The 12,070-nt window shown below is 35.6% G+C and overlaps 2 protein-coding genes across 2 annotated transcripts in view; one reads left to right on the top strand and one right to left on the bottom strand.

Annotated features, from left to right (window-relative positions):
• Window positions 1–3,952, top strand: part of LOC108747712 (calmodulin) — an 8,086-nt gene extending 4,134 nt beyond the window's left edge. The window contains exons 2-4 of the mRNA XM_018485378.1: window positions 1,130–1,304; window positions 1,559–1,801; window positions 2,286–3,952. Of these exons, the coding sequence (XP_018340880.1) occupies window positions 1,130–1,304; window positions 1,559–1,801; window positions 2,286–2,314 (447 nt within the window). The 3' untranslated portion in view covers window positions 2,315–3,952. The remainder of the gene's footprint in view (window positions 1–1,129; window positions 1,305–1,558; window positions 1,802–2,285) is intronic.
• LOC108747711 (GILT-like protein C02D5.2) lies at window positions 3,677–10,740 on the bottom strand. Its single transcript, XM_018485377.1, has 4 exons — window positions 10,547–10,740; window positions 7,111–7,301; window positions 6,447–6,767; window positions 3,677–6,191 (listed from the first exon to the last, which is right to left on the bottom strand). Exons 1-4 carry the CDS (start codon window positions 10,656–10,658, stop codon window positions 6,102–6,104), a joined length of 714 nt encoding a protein of 237 aa, XP_018340879.1. The 5' UTR covers window positions 10,659–10,740; the 3' UTR covers window positions 3,677–6,101.
• Window positions 10,741–12,070: the final 1,330 nt, after the last annotated feature.

Below are 12,070 nucleotides of genomic sequence, written 5' to 3'. Positions count from 1 at the left end.
ATATATATATATAATAGATCCACTTTCTAAAAATTGAAAACATTGCACTTTTCGCGGCACTGCATGCTCTCGAAGTTGACCGAGAAATAACAGCGATAAAGATAGCCGAGGAAAAGCGTATGTAATAAAGACCGGTCTTAAAGTTGCTACAGTAGAACTTACGACACGATCCATCTTGCGCGAGAAATCGATACATCTCGCAGCTACTTTGCTGCGACTTTACACTACTTTACAACGAACGGCCACTAAATCAGCACCTGTCTGTAATTAACGTCCAGAAATAGCTCGCGTCACGTTACTTCTAAAGATTTCACGTTGTCACAATTTTCCGAAGACGTTTTTAAGAGCCATCGCATGATTTATATCATGCGACGGAGTCGGTCGCGTTTTTTAAAATCACGAGTAGAACGACACGTGTTGTGCTCTCTCCATGCGATAACTTGATTAAAAAAAAAAAAAAAAAAAAAAAAAAAAAAAAATTACCGTGGCAGATAATCTTTTGCATTAAATACATGTACGCACTTTTGGAGAAGAATCAAAATTTATTTTTACTACGTGCGGACGTAGAGCCGCGAGGTACGCATGTTGCCTCCGTGGAACGCGAAGCGTTTGCGACGAATTACGCGGCCGGTCACTTCGTTATTATTCATGCGATCCTCAAAGTAGTCTGGGAACTCCTTATTTATGCAGTAGCAATTAAATCGCGCGTGTATGCATCATCGTGCTATTTCTGCTGGCATTATCACGCATCTCATTGCCTTGCATTATTTGACGCGTCAGTGGAAGCGTTTACGAAACTTGTGCAACCTTGAGATTTCTGGAGATAATCCGATCATTAAGCCGGGACGTAACTTGTTTTTGTTATGTTAACTGAAAGTACGTCTTAATGATACTCCAGTATATTGTCTTGACACTCGTACGACCAGGTAAACTGTCGCCTGTAGAGAAAGAAACTGGCTTCGTAGTAAAATATTTTAAGTTCTTATTGAAGATTAAAATAGGAATTAGACTAACGTTTTAAAGTTCATATTTGTAAAATAACTATATTATATTCGTTCGCGCTCATTAATACGTATGTAATTTATTAATACTGAGAGAATTAAACTTTTGTGTTGTTTTCTATTTAAAGGCTGATCAACTCACAGAAGAACAAATCGCAGAGTTTAAGGAGGCGTTCTCGCTCTTCGATAAAGATGGCGATGGTACTATAACCACCAAAGAATTAGGCACGGTAATGCGGTCCCTTGGTCAAAATCCCACAGAAGCCGAACTACAGGACATGATTAACGAAGTAGATGCAGATGGTATATATCCTAATGTAGCTTTTCGACGCATGTCAATCGTGAATTATAAATTATTTTGTACACAAAAATCAATTGTTTCGCACTATTCCTCTATTTCTACTTGCGAACGTTTCTGTCAAACATAAATATTATGTTTAATATTTCTGGAAGAGAACTTATTTTTCTATCGCAAGATGTCAGAGCTTCTTTTTCTTATTAAACAAGGAAAATAAATAATTTCGATAGAATTGATGTTGAAAATCTTGAAATTCCAGGTAATGGCACAATCGACTTCCCGGAGTTCTTGACCATGATGGCGCGTAAAATGAAGGACACGGATAGTGAGGAAGAGATTAGAGAGGCCTTCAGAGTGTTCGATAAGGATGGAAATGGTTTCATATCCGCGGCAGAACTTAGACACGTCATGACAAATCTGGGCGAGAAACTCACTGATGAGGAAGTAGATGAAATGATACGGGAGGCCGATATCGACGGCGACGGCCAAGTTAATTATGAAGGTTGTATTGCATTGCTTGATCTATTAATTAGTATAAAATAAAACTTATTGTTGATATATCGCATATAGAATCTTTTAAGTATACATCGTTTTACGGCATTGAAAGAATAATTGCCGTGCATATTTAATTTATAATTTTAATTAAAATATCGATGTTGAGAAGAGATATTAAAAAAAATTTTTAGATTATAAATTGAATTAAATTTCTAATTATATGTACACCAAACATTTCCTATATTAACGTAAACAACTTTTATCAACAAAATCGTTTTTCTTCTGCAAATTAATGCAATAAAGAAGTTTGCACAGTTGGTTCACGCGTAACTTCTCGTAACTTCTTCGTTTTTGACGTCATGATAAGAGATATCTGACTGTTTACCTTTCGTCATTATTTTACCGAAACCTGTCATATTTTGCAGACTTAGATATAACGTAACCTAATGCGCACGTAACTAATGAGACATTTCTTTCATTGTATTTTTCAGAATTCGTCACAATGATGACATCAAAGTGAATGCAACCTGTGTAACGGAAGAACTCGCGACTCGGAGTGGTGTTGACGTATTAAATAATTCAAGAAACAGAGAAAAAACATATGTAACAAAACGAGAATCAATCAGAAAGTGACAAATCTTGTATCAGGATATGAAGATGTCTCTATAAAAGCGCGAAGAGTCAACGTCCGATACCGCGTTAAAAAAAAATCATCGTTTAACGATAAGTAATACAGGGCAATTAATTGTTTAATTAAAGAGTTATACCACTAAAATCATTATCTCTCAAAACACAAATATTTACGCGTGTATACATACACATACACACATAACAAATAACTCCGATACACCGATACACATAACGAACGCAACACGCTCGAAGAGTACACGTACACACATATACACATTCACTCGGATGTCTTATTTCCATTGGATAAAACAAGTTTGGAAGTGAGATAACGCGAAGACACACAATTGCGCGCGCATGTGCACCAACGACAAGAAAAAAAAGTGCATTTTCCACTTTCCTCTCTTTCTCGACTGCCCCTCCCCTTCCTCCCCTCTCTTCTTGTCACGCCCTTCAGCACCATCGCCCTTCCCCTCCTTCTCTCTACGCCTCCATCTATCCTCCTTCATTTCCCGGAAGTTTTTTCATAAGAATGGCATGTCGAAGAATTGTAATTTCTCTTTACAAAGGGAGAGGAAATGTGTGTTAAGGGACAAAGTATAAATCCGATGTAAGATAATATTAAAAGCAGCAAAGGTTTATTTGCCAATCGAGAGAAAGATTCATCTCGAGAATTCCTTCGTTCATTTTTTTTAATAAACGAGATACGTGTATAGTGAATGATGACATTAGGATATGTAGCTGCTAAATAGATGATGATGTCTCTACCGTTAAAAATGCATGCACATGTACAAATGTTTGTTTGTCTCTGTGAGAGAGAATTCGGCCTGGACCGATCGTTTTCGAGACAGAGAGAAAGAGAGAGAGAGAGAGAGAGAGAGTATAAATACGATGCGCTTCGGCCTCTGGGTTATTGATGACGACTTTAAATGCAAAAGCTGTGCTGGACCCCTCGATGCCTCACGAATAACTTAATTTATATAAGTAACGAGCGAGAAAATTTATAAAAAAAAAAAGAGATGAAAGAGCGAGATGAGATAATGGGAAGAAAGAATTGGAGGAGAAGCTTCGAGGAGCTCAGACCTAGTGCTTTCGCGCGCGTCGCGTCTCGCGAGACGGGATATGATCTGTCGTGTGGTTGACGTCGCGCGAACGCGGACGAGTCGCGACGCGATCGATGGAAAGCTCCAGGATCCGAAGTCTCGACATTCCTATTTGAAAAAAAAAAAAAATAAAAATAAAAAAGAAAAGTCTCTTCCTTACGCTTTGAATCAACATCATCCAGCCTCTCGTGCTCGTGCACACGGGACTCACACGTACACGTAACGTTTTACGAACTATACTTACGCGAGAAACTATACACACGAAAGATTATACACACAGAGCAAAAAGAAAAAAAAGAGAAACACTATAATACTATATTCACGAAGTGCGTTTTGCCTCCAGTTCCATTTTAATCTCCTATTTGTAAACTTGCCTTCCACTCTAAGGGAAAGCCTTACATACATGCGCGCAAAAAAGATTTAAAAAACGAAAAAAAAAAAAGAGAACGTCGACACCACTTTTGTTGATATGTAAATCTATGGAGAAATAAAATAGGGATGGGGGATTAAAGGAAGTAAAGGCCACAGTGAGATCGGTGCATTACTTTTCTTCGCCCAGGGGTGCGTGCCAGTCTCGTAAAAACGGAGCCAACCAGATCGGAGAAACTGGTGTGATTTTTGTGCGATCCGTACAATATAATGTTACTTAAGAACTTGAGAGCAAAGAACATAAATGCCGTACAGCGTAAACATCATGCGTGTCGGTGGTTCAGTCATAATATATATGTAATATATATATATATATATATAAAATAATTTACGAAGAAATTAAGAAAAAAAAAATGAAAGAGATAATTCCTTCACAGTCCTTTATTATTTAATATTGAAGTGAACAAAATGAGAAGTACTTGTATTTCTGGTGACCTAGATCGCATTGATCATTAAACAAAAAAGAAAAAAAGATTAAAAAAAAGTAAAAAAGATAAAATAAATATATCCTCATTTTTAGGTCACAGCTACTCGATTCGTTTCCTTCATTACTAATGGACCTCTCGTTTCAGCAACCATCTCTTTTTGTGTTCGATGGCATCTAGATACTTTGCTATGAGAATATTTCATTGTGTCTCTGTGAACAGGATCCACTTTACATATCTCTGACTTTTCTCGCTACCCTCGAAAACTTTTGAGAAGAATAGATATAGGTTACAAGAAAGTACGGTATTAATTGTAATTAGGAACTCGCTCCCCATTAAACACCCGAAAAAAAAATAGGGGGAGAGAAAAAAAAAGCACACATTGGATCTATGTAAACTGTGGTTATTCTGTGTCCTGAAGTATATTTCCACACTTACACTCTTTATTAAGAATGAGAAAGATTTGTCAACACACTCGTTTTGTAAAAGTGGTCGTTAGTATTCGACAGGCATCTGTATCTAAATGCTTCCAAATCCGCTTCGTTTCATCGAACACTGATACCTAGCGATTAAGTCTCTTACGTTACAAAGACTCTATTCCAGTATTTAATATAATAGTAATTTTATATCCGTATCGCAAAATCTATTTATTGAAAGAATTTTCGCGCGCCGAGGATAGATAGATAGAAAGAAAGACAAAGCGAGCGAAAGAAAGAGTGGCGCATGGAAGCTCTTGTTGTGAACGTTAACATCGAGGCAATGCCAAATCTTTACTGAATAATATTGAAGCGTTAGCTCTTCTAATATTTAATTTAGCGTCCCCTCGATCTTTGTTATTGAAATATACGTTGTTGTTCTTAAAAAAAAATCGTATACCGTATTTGCGGAGGTACCAAGACACATCCTGCTTTTATCAAACGTTGTATTTATTTCGATGTGTACATATAAAAAAACGTAAAATTGATCGACGAAGTGAGTTTTCGTTCGATTATGCTAATCGCAATTTTTTAAACAAACAAGTTCGTTGCGCTATAAACAAAGTGAGAACGTTGTACGTTGCAAAATGAGGAAATACTTTTTTTTAATCAGATTATTTCGAGCATAGAGCTCTTTTCTTTTTTATTACTTTAACCAATTGTAGTCATTCAATTTTAACGCTCCTTAATTTCTCAGAACTTCTAATTCGAAAATTGTTTCTAGTGTATGTAAGTATATTCTCTGCCGTATCTCAAAGGCGTTCTTCACTTCTTGTCGTACATAAATAAAGCGGCACAGTTTGTATAAAGTGTTGATATTAAGTTAATAAATTGTTCCTATATACTTATATGGGAGCAAACTGGTGTTTATCTATAATACAAGCGATTTTATCTCCCTGACAAAAACAGCCAAGTGTATCTGACGTGACGGAAAAACTCTTACGATACACACGACTACGGAGAAACTTTGCAACTGCGTCATTCCGTGCAATTATGCGTCTATATGAAGAGATAAATTACGTATTGTTTTCGTATAATTACTCTTCAACAATTAACGGGCGAACTTACACAAGATGTAGAATTGTCTTACCGAGAGATAAAACAGAGAAACAGTTTTTATTTTATTTTTATTTTTTTTGAAAAATACTATATTTTTCATACATGATTTTTTTTAAACTCGTGTAACATAATAACAAAATTCGATGATTATGCAGATATGTTTTGCTAGCAGTGAACAATGCGTGCTCTCACGATATACATTCTTTTGGTGGAACTTTGAAACGCAGGCACACCTCCTTCAGTAAGTTTTTCAATATCCTCACCTGATGCTCAGAATTCTGAAAATATATGGATATCATTTACTTACTTTCGACACATTGACTTTTTGAGTTAATATTTTATTTGTCGTACAAGTTTTTCAAGTATGTTAATTGATCACAAGATAGATAGATAGAGAGAGAGAGAGAATGTCTAGAAACTGTAATTTTTTTCCTCTATTCTGTAGCTAATCAGCACGTTTAAAAAATTTATCGTACGACATGAATAAAATATTAACGTTATACTTTATTTAGCGTCACGAAACGAATACTCACCCCGTCAAGAGTAATTGTTGGTATGAAAGACACCCGCGGTACGAGGGAATTGGTCATTTCTCCGTACTTTGCCAGGAGTTCCTGCCCTCTTCCAGTGTTTGAACACTTCTTTATAGACTCCAGATCAACGGCTATTCGCTCGGCGCACGTTTTCATTATCCGTATCGGGTCAATGTTATTCTCGATCATGCAGGCCACAAATTGCAGTTGTGCCGATGGATCCTTAATGACGTCGATGGAGCAAGCGTGTATAATATTCGCCTGACACTCGATCGGCCCGTGCTGGCATATGAACTGATACCCATCACTCGTTTTTGTCGTCTGTTGGAAATCGAATACGTAACTTTAGAAAGCTTGCCGTTTAACTCGATCCACTGATCTAATTGTCGATTAATGATTTCATTCTCGCGATATATTTAACCGCATTAATTTAAAAATATAACGCGGTTAATAACGAGTTTCCAAGTAAAATATAGAATCGTAATATCACAGAGCATCAACACAGCTTACACATATAAACAAGTGTAGAACATCATGAATATCATGACCTTATTTATCATTTATAAGTTTACTTATATATAAATGATAAATAAGGTCATGATATTCATGATGTTCTTATGATATTGATTTCTGTGTTTTACCAGGATCGCAACGATTTTCTTACCTTCGCCTTACCATACGGCACCAGCTCAACCTCTATGTTCGTCAAGAGTTTTTGATACGTTGGATTTAATTGTTTTAAAACGAAACTGCGCGAATCCGGGCATAACGCTTCGTAATACACAGCCACATGTACTTTCTGAGGAGCCGGTCCATCCTTTTCGCTCAATGGTGTCGCCGCTTGGTCCTGAAGTTCTACAATTAAGAAAAGAATGAAAGATATTAAAAGATTTTGATTTGAAAGTATTCTGAGATGTCTGATATCAATTAAGTGCTTTCAGGATTTTTTAATTTTTAATTTTCAATTTTTATCACTGTTGAATAAACAATTGTTACCTCGATTATTTGGAATTTTGCGCGAGAAAAATTGTGAATTGTTTTTAAATTCTACGTAATATTTCAATATTCAAGAGACATTCCGAGTTTATGGTATTCGATAATTTTTCATAAGAAAGAAAATTGCAACATTATTTTTATATAATAATTTCTAATACAAGCCGTAATTTCTGCGAATCATTGCTTATCTTGTAATCAGGACAATGATAAGTGGGAACTTGGATTTTTTTTGTTGACTGACGTGAGCAGCGTGATTATCGTATATATTTAGATTGATTTTTCTAATGCGTTATGTTTCTATTCGATTTTTCCTCTATGTGGTTCTCGTTCGTTTCAGTTTAAAAATACGAATAAGGTGGTGTATAAATTAAATAATAAACACTTTCAAGATTCTTCACTTTTTAATAATCTGTATTTATTATCTGATAAAACAAAAATCATTATTTCGAGCTCGTGGTATCCGAGACTTAGGCTTGTTTTTTTTTAATCAAAAAAACTTTGAATTACCGTAAACAGTGCAATAAATTGAGGTGAAATAAACCATATTTGTCTCATTCCGGCTTACTACTTCGACGTGTACCAGTTTAAAAAGTTCATCCATAAAAAGCATATCAATTTGCATATCAATTTTAGTACTTTAGGATATTTCGATTTTAGTACTTAATTTATATCACTATGAATAACGATTGTTACTTAGGTTTTTTGGGATCGTTCAATGTGAGAAATTGTAAATTCTTTTTACAATTTCAATCTCAATTTCAATACTTAAAATATGAAGCGCCACTACGGTCTGAATGTTAAGATGTTGAACTATTATATATATTTATTTAAATGAATTAATTTCAGAAATTATAATTGCGTATTTTTCGCAATAAGTTTATTACAGTTTTTTAAGATTAAATTTGGGAAATTCGGGGGATTATTAATATTTCAGATTGATTGCGTTTAAAGTCCGATAACCATATCGACACGCAATTATAATTTCTGAAATTAATTCATTTAAATGAATATATATAATAGTTCAACATTTTAACATTCAGACCGTATTGGCGTTTCATATTTAAAGTAATGTATCTAACATAAACGGTCTTATTTCCAATCTTATTATTGTTCAAATTCTACATAAAATTTCAGTGCTCGAGAAATGTCCTCATTTTCTTTCTGCAAGAAAAAAAATCGCGATTTTTTTTTTATTGTTAGATCATAATATTTAATCATGCGTACTTTGCATCTGTCCTACAGTTCCGATCACAAGGATTTTCAGCAATTAGATTCTTAACAATTTGACAGATGTTACACAAACTGTGAGCGATCGCGCTTCAAAACTCGGCAAGTGGAGGTTTATAGCAAATTTAATTAGCACTTATACACATGAAATGTGTTGTAATGCATCTAATTGACATTGTAGAGTTAATACACTACATTTTAATCCGAATGTAAAGTGAAATATTTAGGATTATAAAATATATATTTTATCTAACAGCACAATCTCATGAAATATATACCAAATCAAGAAAAAGTTAAAATACATATTTGAAATTGAAAAGACATATTTTGATGTTTTTTATAAAATTTGATTTTTATTTATTGACTTTAAGCATTAAAATATAAAATACAATTTGATGCCATTTTGATTTTTTTTTATCGACTCTTGTGTATTCCTTGGAATAAAGTGTATTCAGAATTTCATGTTTTAACTTGGTTTCTATATTTTATATATATATATACACACACACACACACACACACACACACATATATATATATATATATCTTTATAACGCATATCTTTACATTTTTTGTACGACGACTTTAATGTGCTTACTGCGTTCAATCGAATTTGCTACAAATTTAGACGAAAAGATCGCGCCACTTAAAAAATCTCAGATATAACGACTCAAACAAAACGACAAGTCATCGTGATATCAAAATGATGTCAAAATGATTCTCCAACATGATCATTAAAAGTCATTTTTCAATCATTCACGGTTCATTTTCATATCATTTTGACGTTATCGTGAATTGTTCTGCTTGGAGATGTGCTCGTCGAACGGCAAATTGTGCAATGAGGTAATCACGAAAAATCTGGCTAGAAATATCAATCTGTGGCCTTCGATTGTGAGGCACGTCGTTTTTATCGTTCCAATGTATTGGAATAATAAAAATACATCTGTGCGATGCAGATGTTCCGTAAAGTGCATGATGTGCACAATGTATCGTTTATCCTTATTTAACATTCGACGAAATAATGCATCATGTGCTTTACGGAATACAGTCAGAGTCGCATGAATTGATATCGGATCATCGGACTACAACATTGGAAAAAGTCTTGTACTAATTGGAACTCTGAACAAATCCGAATTTTCTGATTAATAATCTAATAATATAATTCTAGCTGAGACAACCAAAATTCAGACTGATATATCAGAATCTTCTATTCGATTATTCGCTTTATCGATCTTTTACTAATTCTTGGAATTAGAAAGATATGTGAAGCTAATTGAATCTGGATTAAACTTAAACTACCGTTGGTAGAAACGGGCACTAGTAAAAAAAAAAAAACGATAATTCCTCGAATTTTTCGAAAAGATACGGCTTTGAGAAGCGTCTATTAAAGGCCTCTTGCAGAGGATCGACCGAGCATTGTAAAACTTTCTCTGTAGAATATATGAAAATTGAAAAGTAAAAATTTGTTTGCATGTATGTGTGGGTATATACGTACATACATACACAAGAATTTTCACGTTTTCGTAGGGAAACAAAGTACGTGACGATTGCTGAGATTTAACGCGCGCCGTTAACATTCCTCGTCGCGCTAACGTGCCTCGCGTATGCCTGCTGACAAAAAAAGAAAATCGATTTGTCGAACTCGCGCGAATCCAGACAGGTGGAGATCGAGCCTCGAAGTGCGCGCGACATGCCCGCCGATTGCCGCCTGTTCGACGATTCGGGATTCGGCGGCCTGTTCGACGGCGACAGGTAGCTGTGGGGTAAGGCTGTGGGGTAAGGCTGTGAGGTAAGGCTGTGAGGTAGCGACAGGTGCAAAAGGCACCTATGGGAGAGAGGAAGAGCGTAGCGCGCGCGGCGCCTCTCGTTACTTCGTACCTGGCATGGCGGCGCCGTCCTCCAGGAACGCGAGCCAGATCTTGGAGGTCTGCCAGAGCAACAGACCAAGAACCAGAAGGAACACGAGGCGCCATCGAAAGCCTAACCCCATCGTCCCGACTGTTATCGCGACAAGAGACACACACGACTCTTCGCGCGGCAACGACGGCAACGGCGGCGGCGGTGACGCCGCGACGGCGATCTCGTTAACGCGAGCTGACGCAATGTTTTCTAGTATGAAACGCGCCGGCGGCGACGGCCAGCAACGGCCGACATTGCGATTCGACACGTTGGGACGCGCGCGAAATAACGGCGGGACGTTCTGTTCTGGTCGATTGATCCGAGTCAACCGAGTCCTCCGTTCTCGGCACTCTCGCGGCAATTTGACCAACGCCACGCGTGCCAACGGGATTTAACGACCGCGACTGTATCAAATCGAATGTTCTTTCCTTGTTTTCGTTATTTTTTGTCACCTTTTCTCGCAGCATCATCACACGCAGCGTCCGCAGTGATGCGAGCACTCGTGCAGACGTCAATTACATTAAAGCCCCTATTGGAGAATGGAGTTTGGAATATTCGAAGATTTTGAAGTAATAGGGCATTGAGAATTGCCGAATCGGAATCGTCGGAAAGTAGATCTTCACCAATCAGATAACTTTGAGCTCGGTCTGCGTTGTATCGATTGAGCGAATTTTAATTTCCGATTCTCGTGAGTTTCCTTGATCTTCGAAAATATTCTTCTTACTCAGGTTTACGTTTTATTCTTTTCCAATTTTTGTATTTATTTTTTCTAGACATTCTATTTATTTTCTTGACTGAATACTGTTCTATAATAATAGCAAATTCTCGATCGTTTGTATTCACTCTTTCCGAGGTCACGAAACTTCATTAATTAAAATTTTACATTTCTAAAAGTATATTAATAAGAATTGTCAATAAAAAATTATGTTATACAAATTTTATGGTGTTATTAAACACCAACACTTGACGTATAAAAATACCTTTTTTAAAAAAGTATATACATGTTTTTTCTTGTAATTCAGATATGAATTTTATTATATTAGATAGAGATGGTCCATCAATTATCACTCAATTGAAGAATTTTCCATTGAAAATCCTATTCTGAATAGTACAGCACATTTATATTCGGTACATATGCTAATAAATGTACTCAAGTATACATTTATTTATAATGGCAGCACGTTTTAAGAGAGGAAACCCCACAAGTTTATTTAATTTTTTTGTAGTAATTTGTTAATTTCATTAATAATTTGATTAATAAAATATACATCGAGTTTCTGTGATTAATAAAGATTTTAGTAATAATAGTGATATATGGGTAATTTTAAAATGCAGATTGTCGTAAGGAAAGTAAAGTAGATACAATATAGGAAGTAAATAAATAAGTTTTTTAGTGAGATAACAAATTACTTAAATGCACTTACAATTAACTTCTAAACAAATTATGTATTATAAATACACTTCGTTATCGTTTGTAAGAATATTATAAATAGTACAATGACT

The sequence above is a fragment of the Trachymyrmex septentrionalis genome, unplaced genomic scaffold, assembly GCF_001594115.1.
Source record: "Trachymyrmex septentrionalis isolate Tsep2-gDNA-1 unplaced genomic scaffold, Tsep1.0 scaffold20, whole genome shotgun sequence".
NCBI classification, from domain to species: domain Eukaryota; kingdom Metazoa; phylum Arthropoda; class Insecta; order Hymenoptera; family Formicidae; genus Trachymyrmex; species Trachymyrmex septentrionalis.
Note: the sequence above shows the minus strand (reverse complement) of the source record. Positions and strands in the feature narration are given on the sequence as shown.

Bases quoted from the DNA above. Each gene is read 5' to 3' on its own strand.
- LOC108747711 (XM_018485377.1), bottom strand. From the start codon at position 10,658: ATGGGGTTAGGCTTTCGATGGCGCCTCGTGTTCCTTCTGGTTCTTGGT. The intron at 6,768-7,110 runs GTAAGAAAATCG...GATTTCCAACAG, and splicing joins TGCCGTATGGTAAGGCGAAG to ACGACAAAAACGAGTGATGG. The intron at 6,192-6,446 runs GTGAGTATTCGT...ATATATTTTCAG, and splicing joins CAACAATTACTCTTGACGGG to AATTCTGAGCATCAGGTGAG.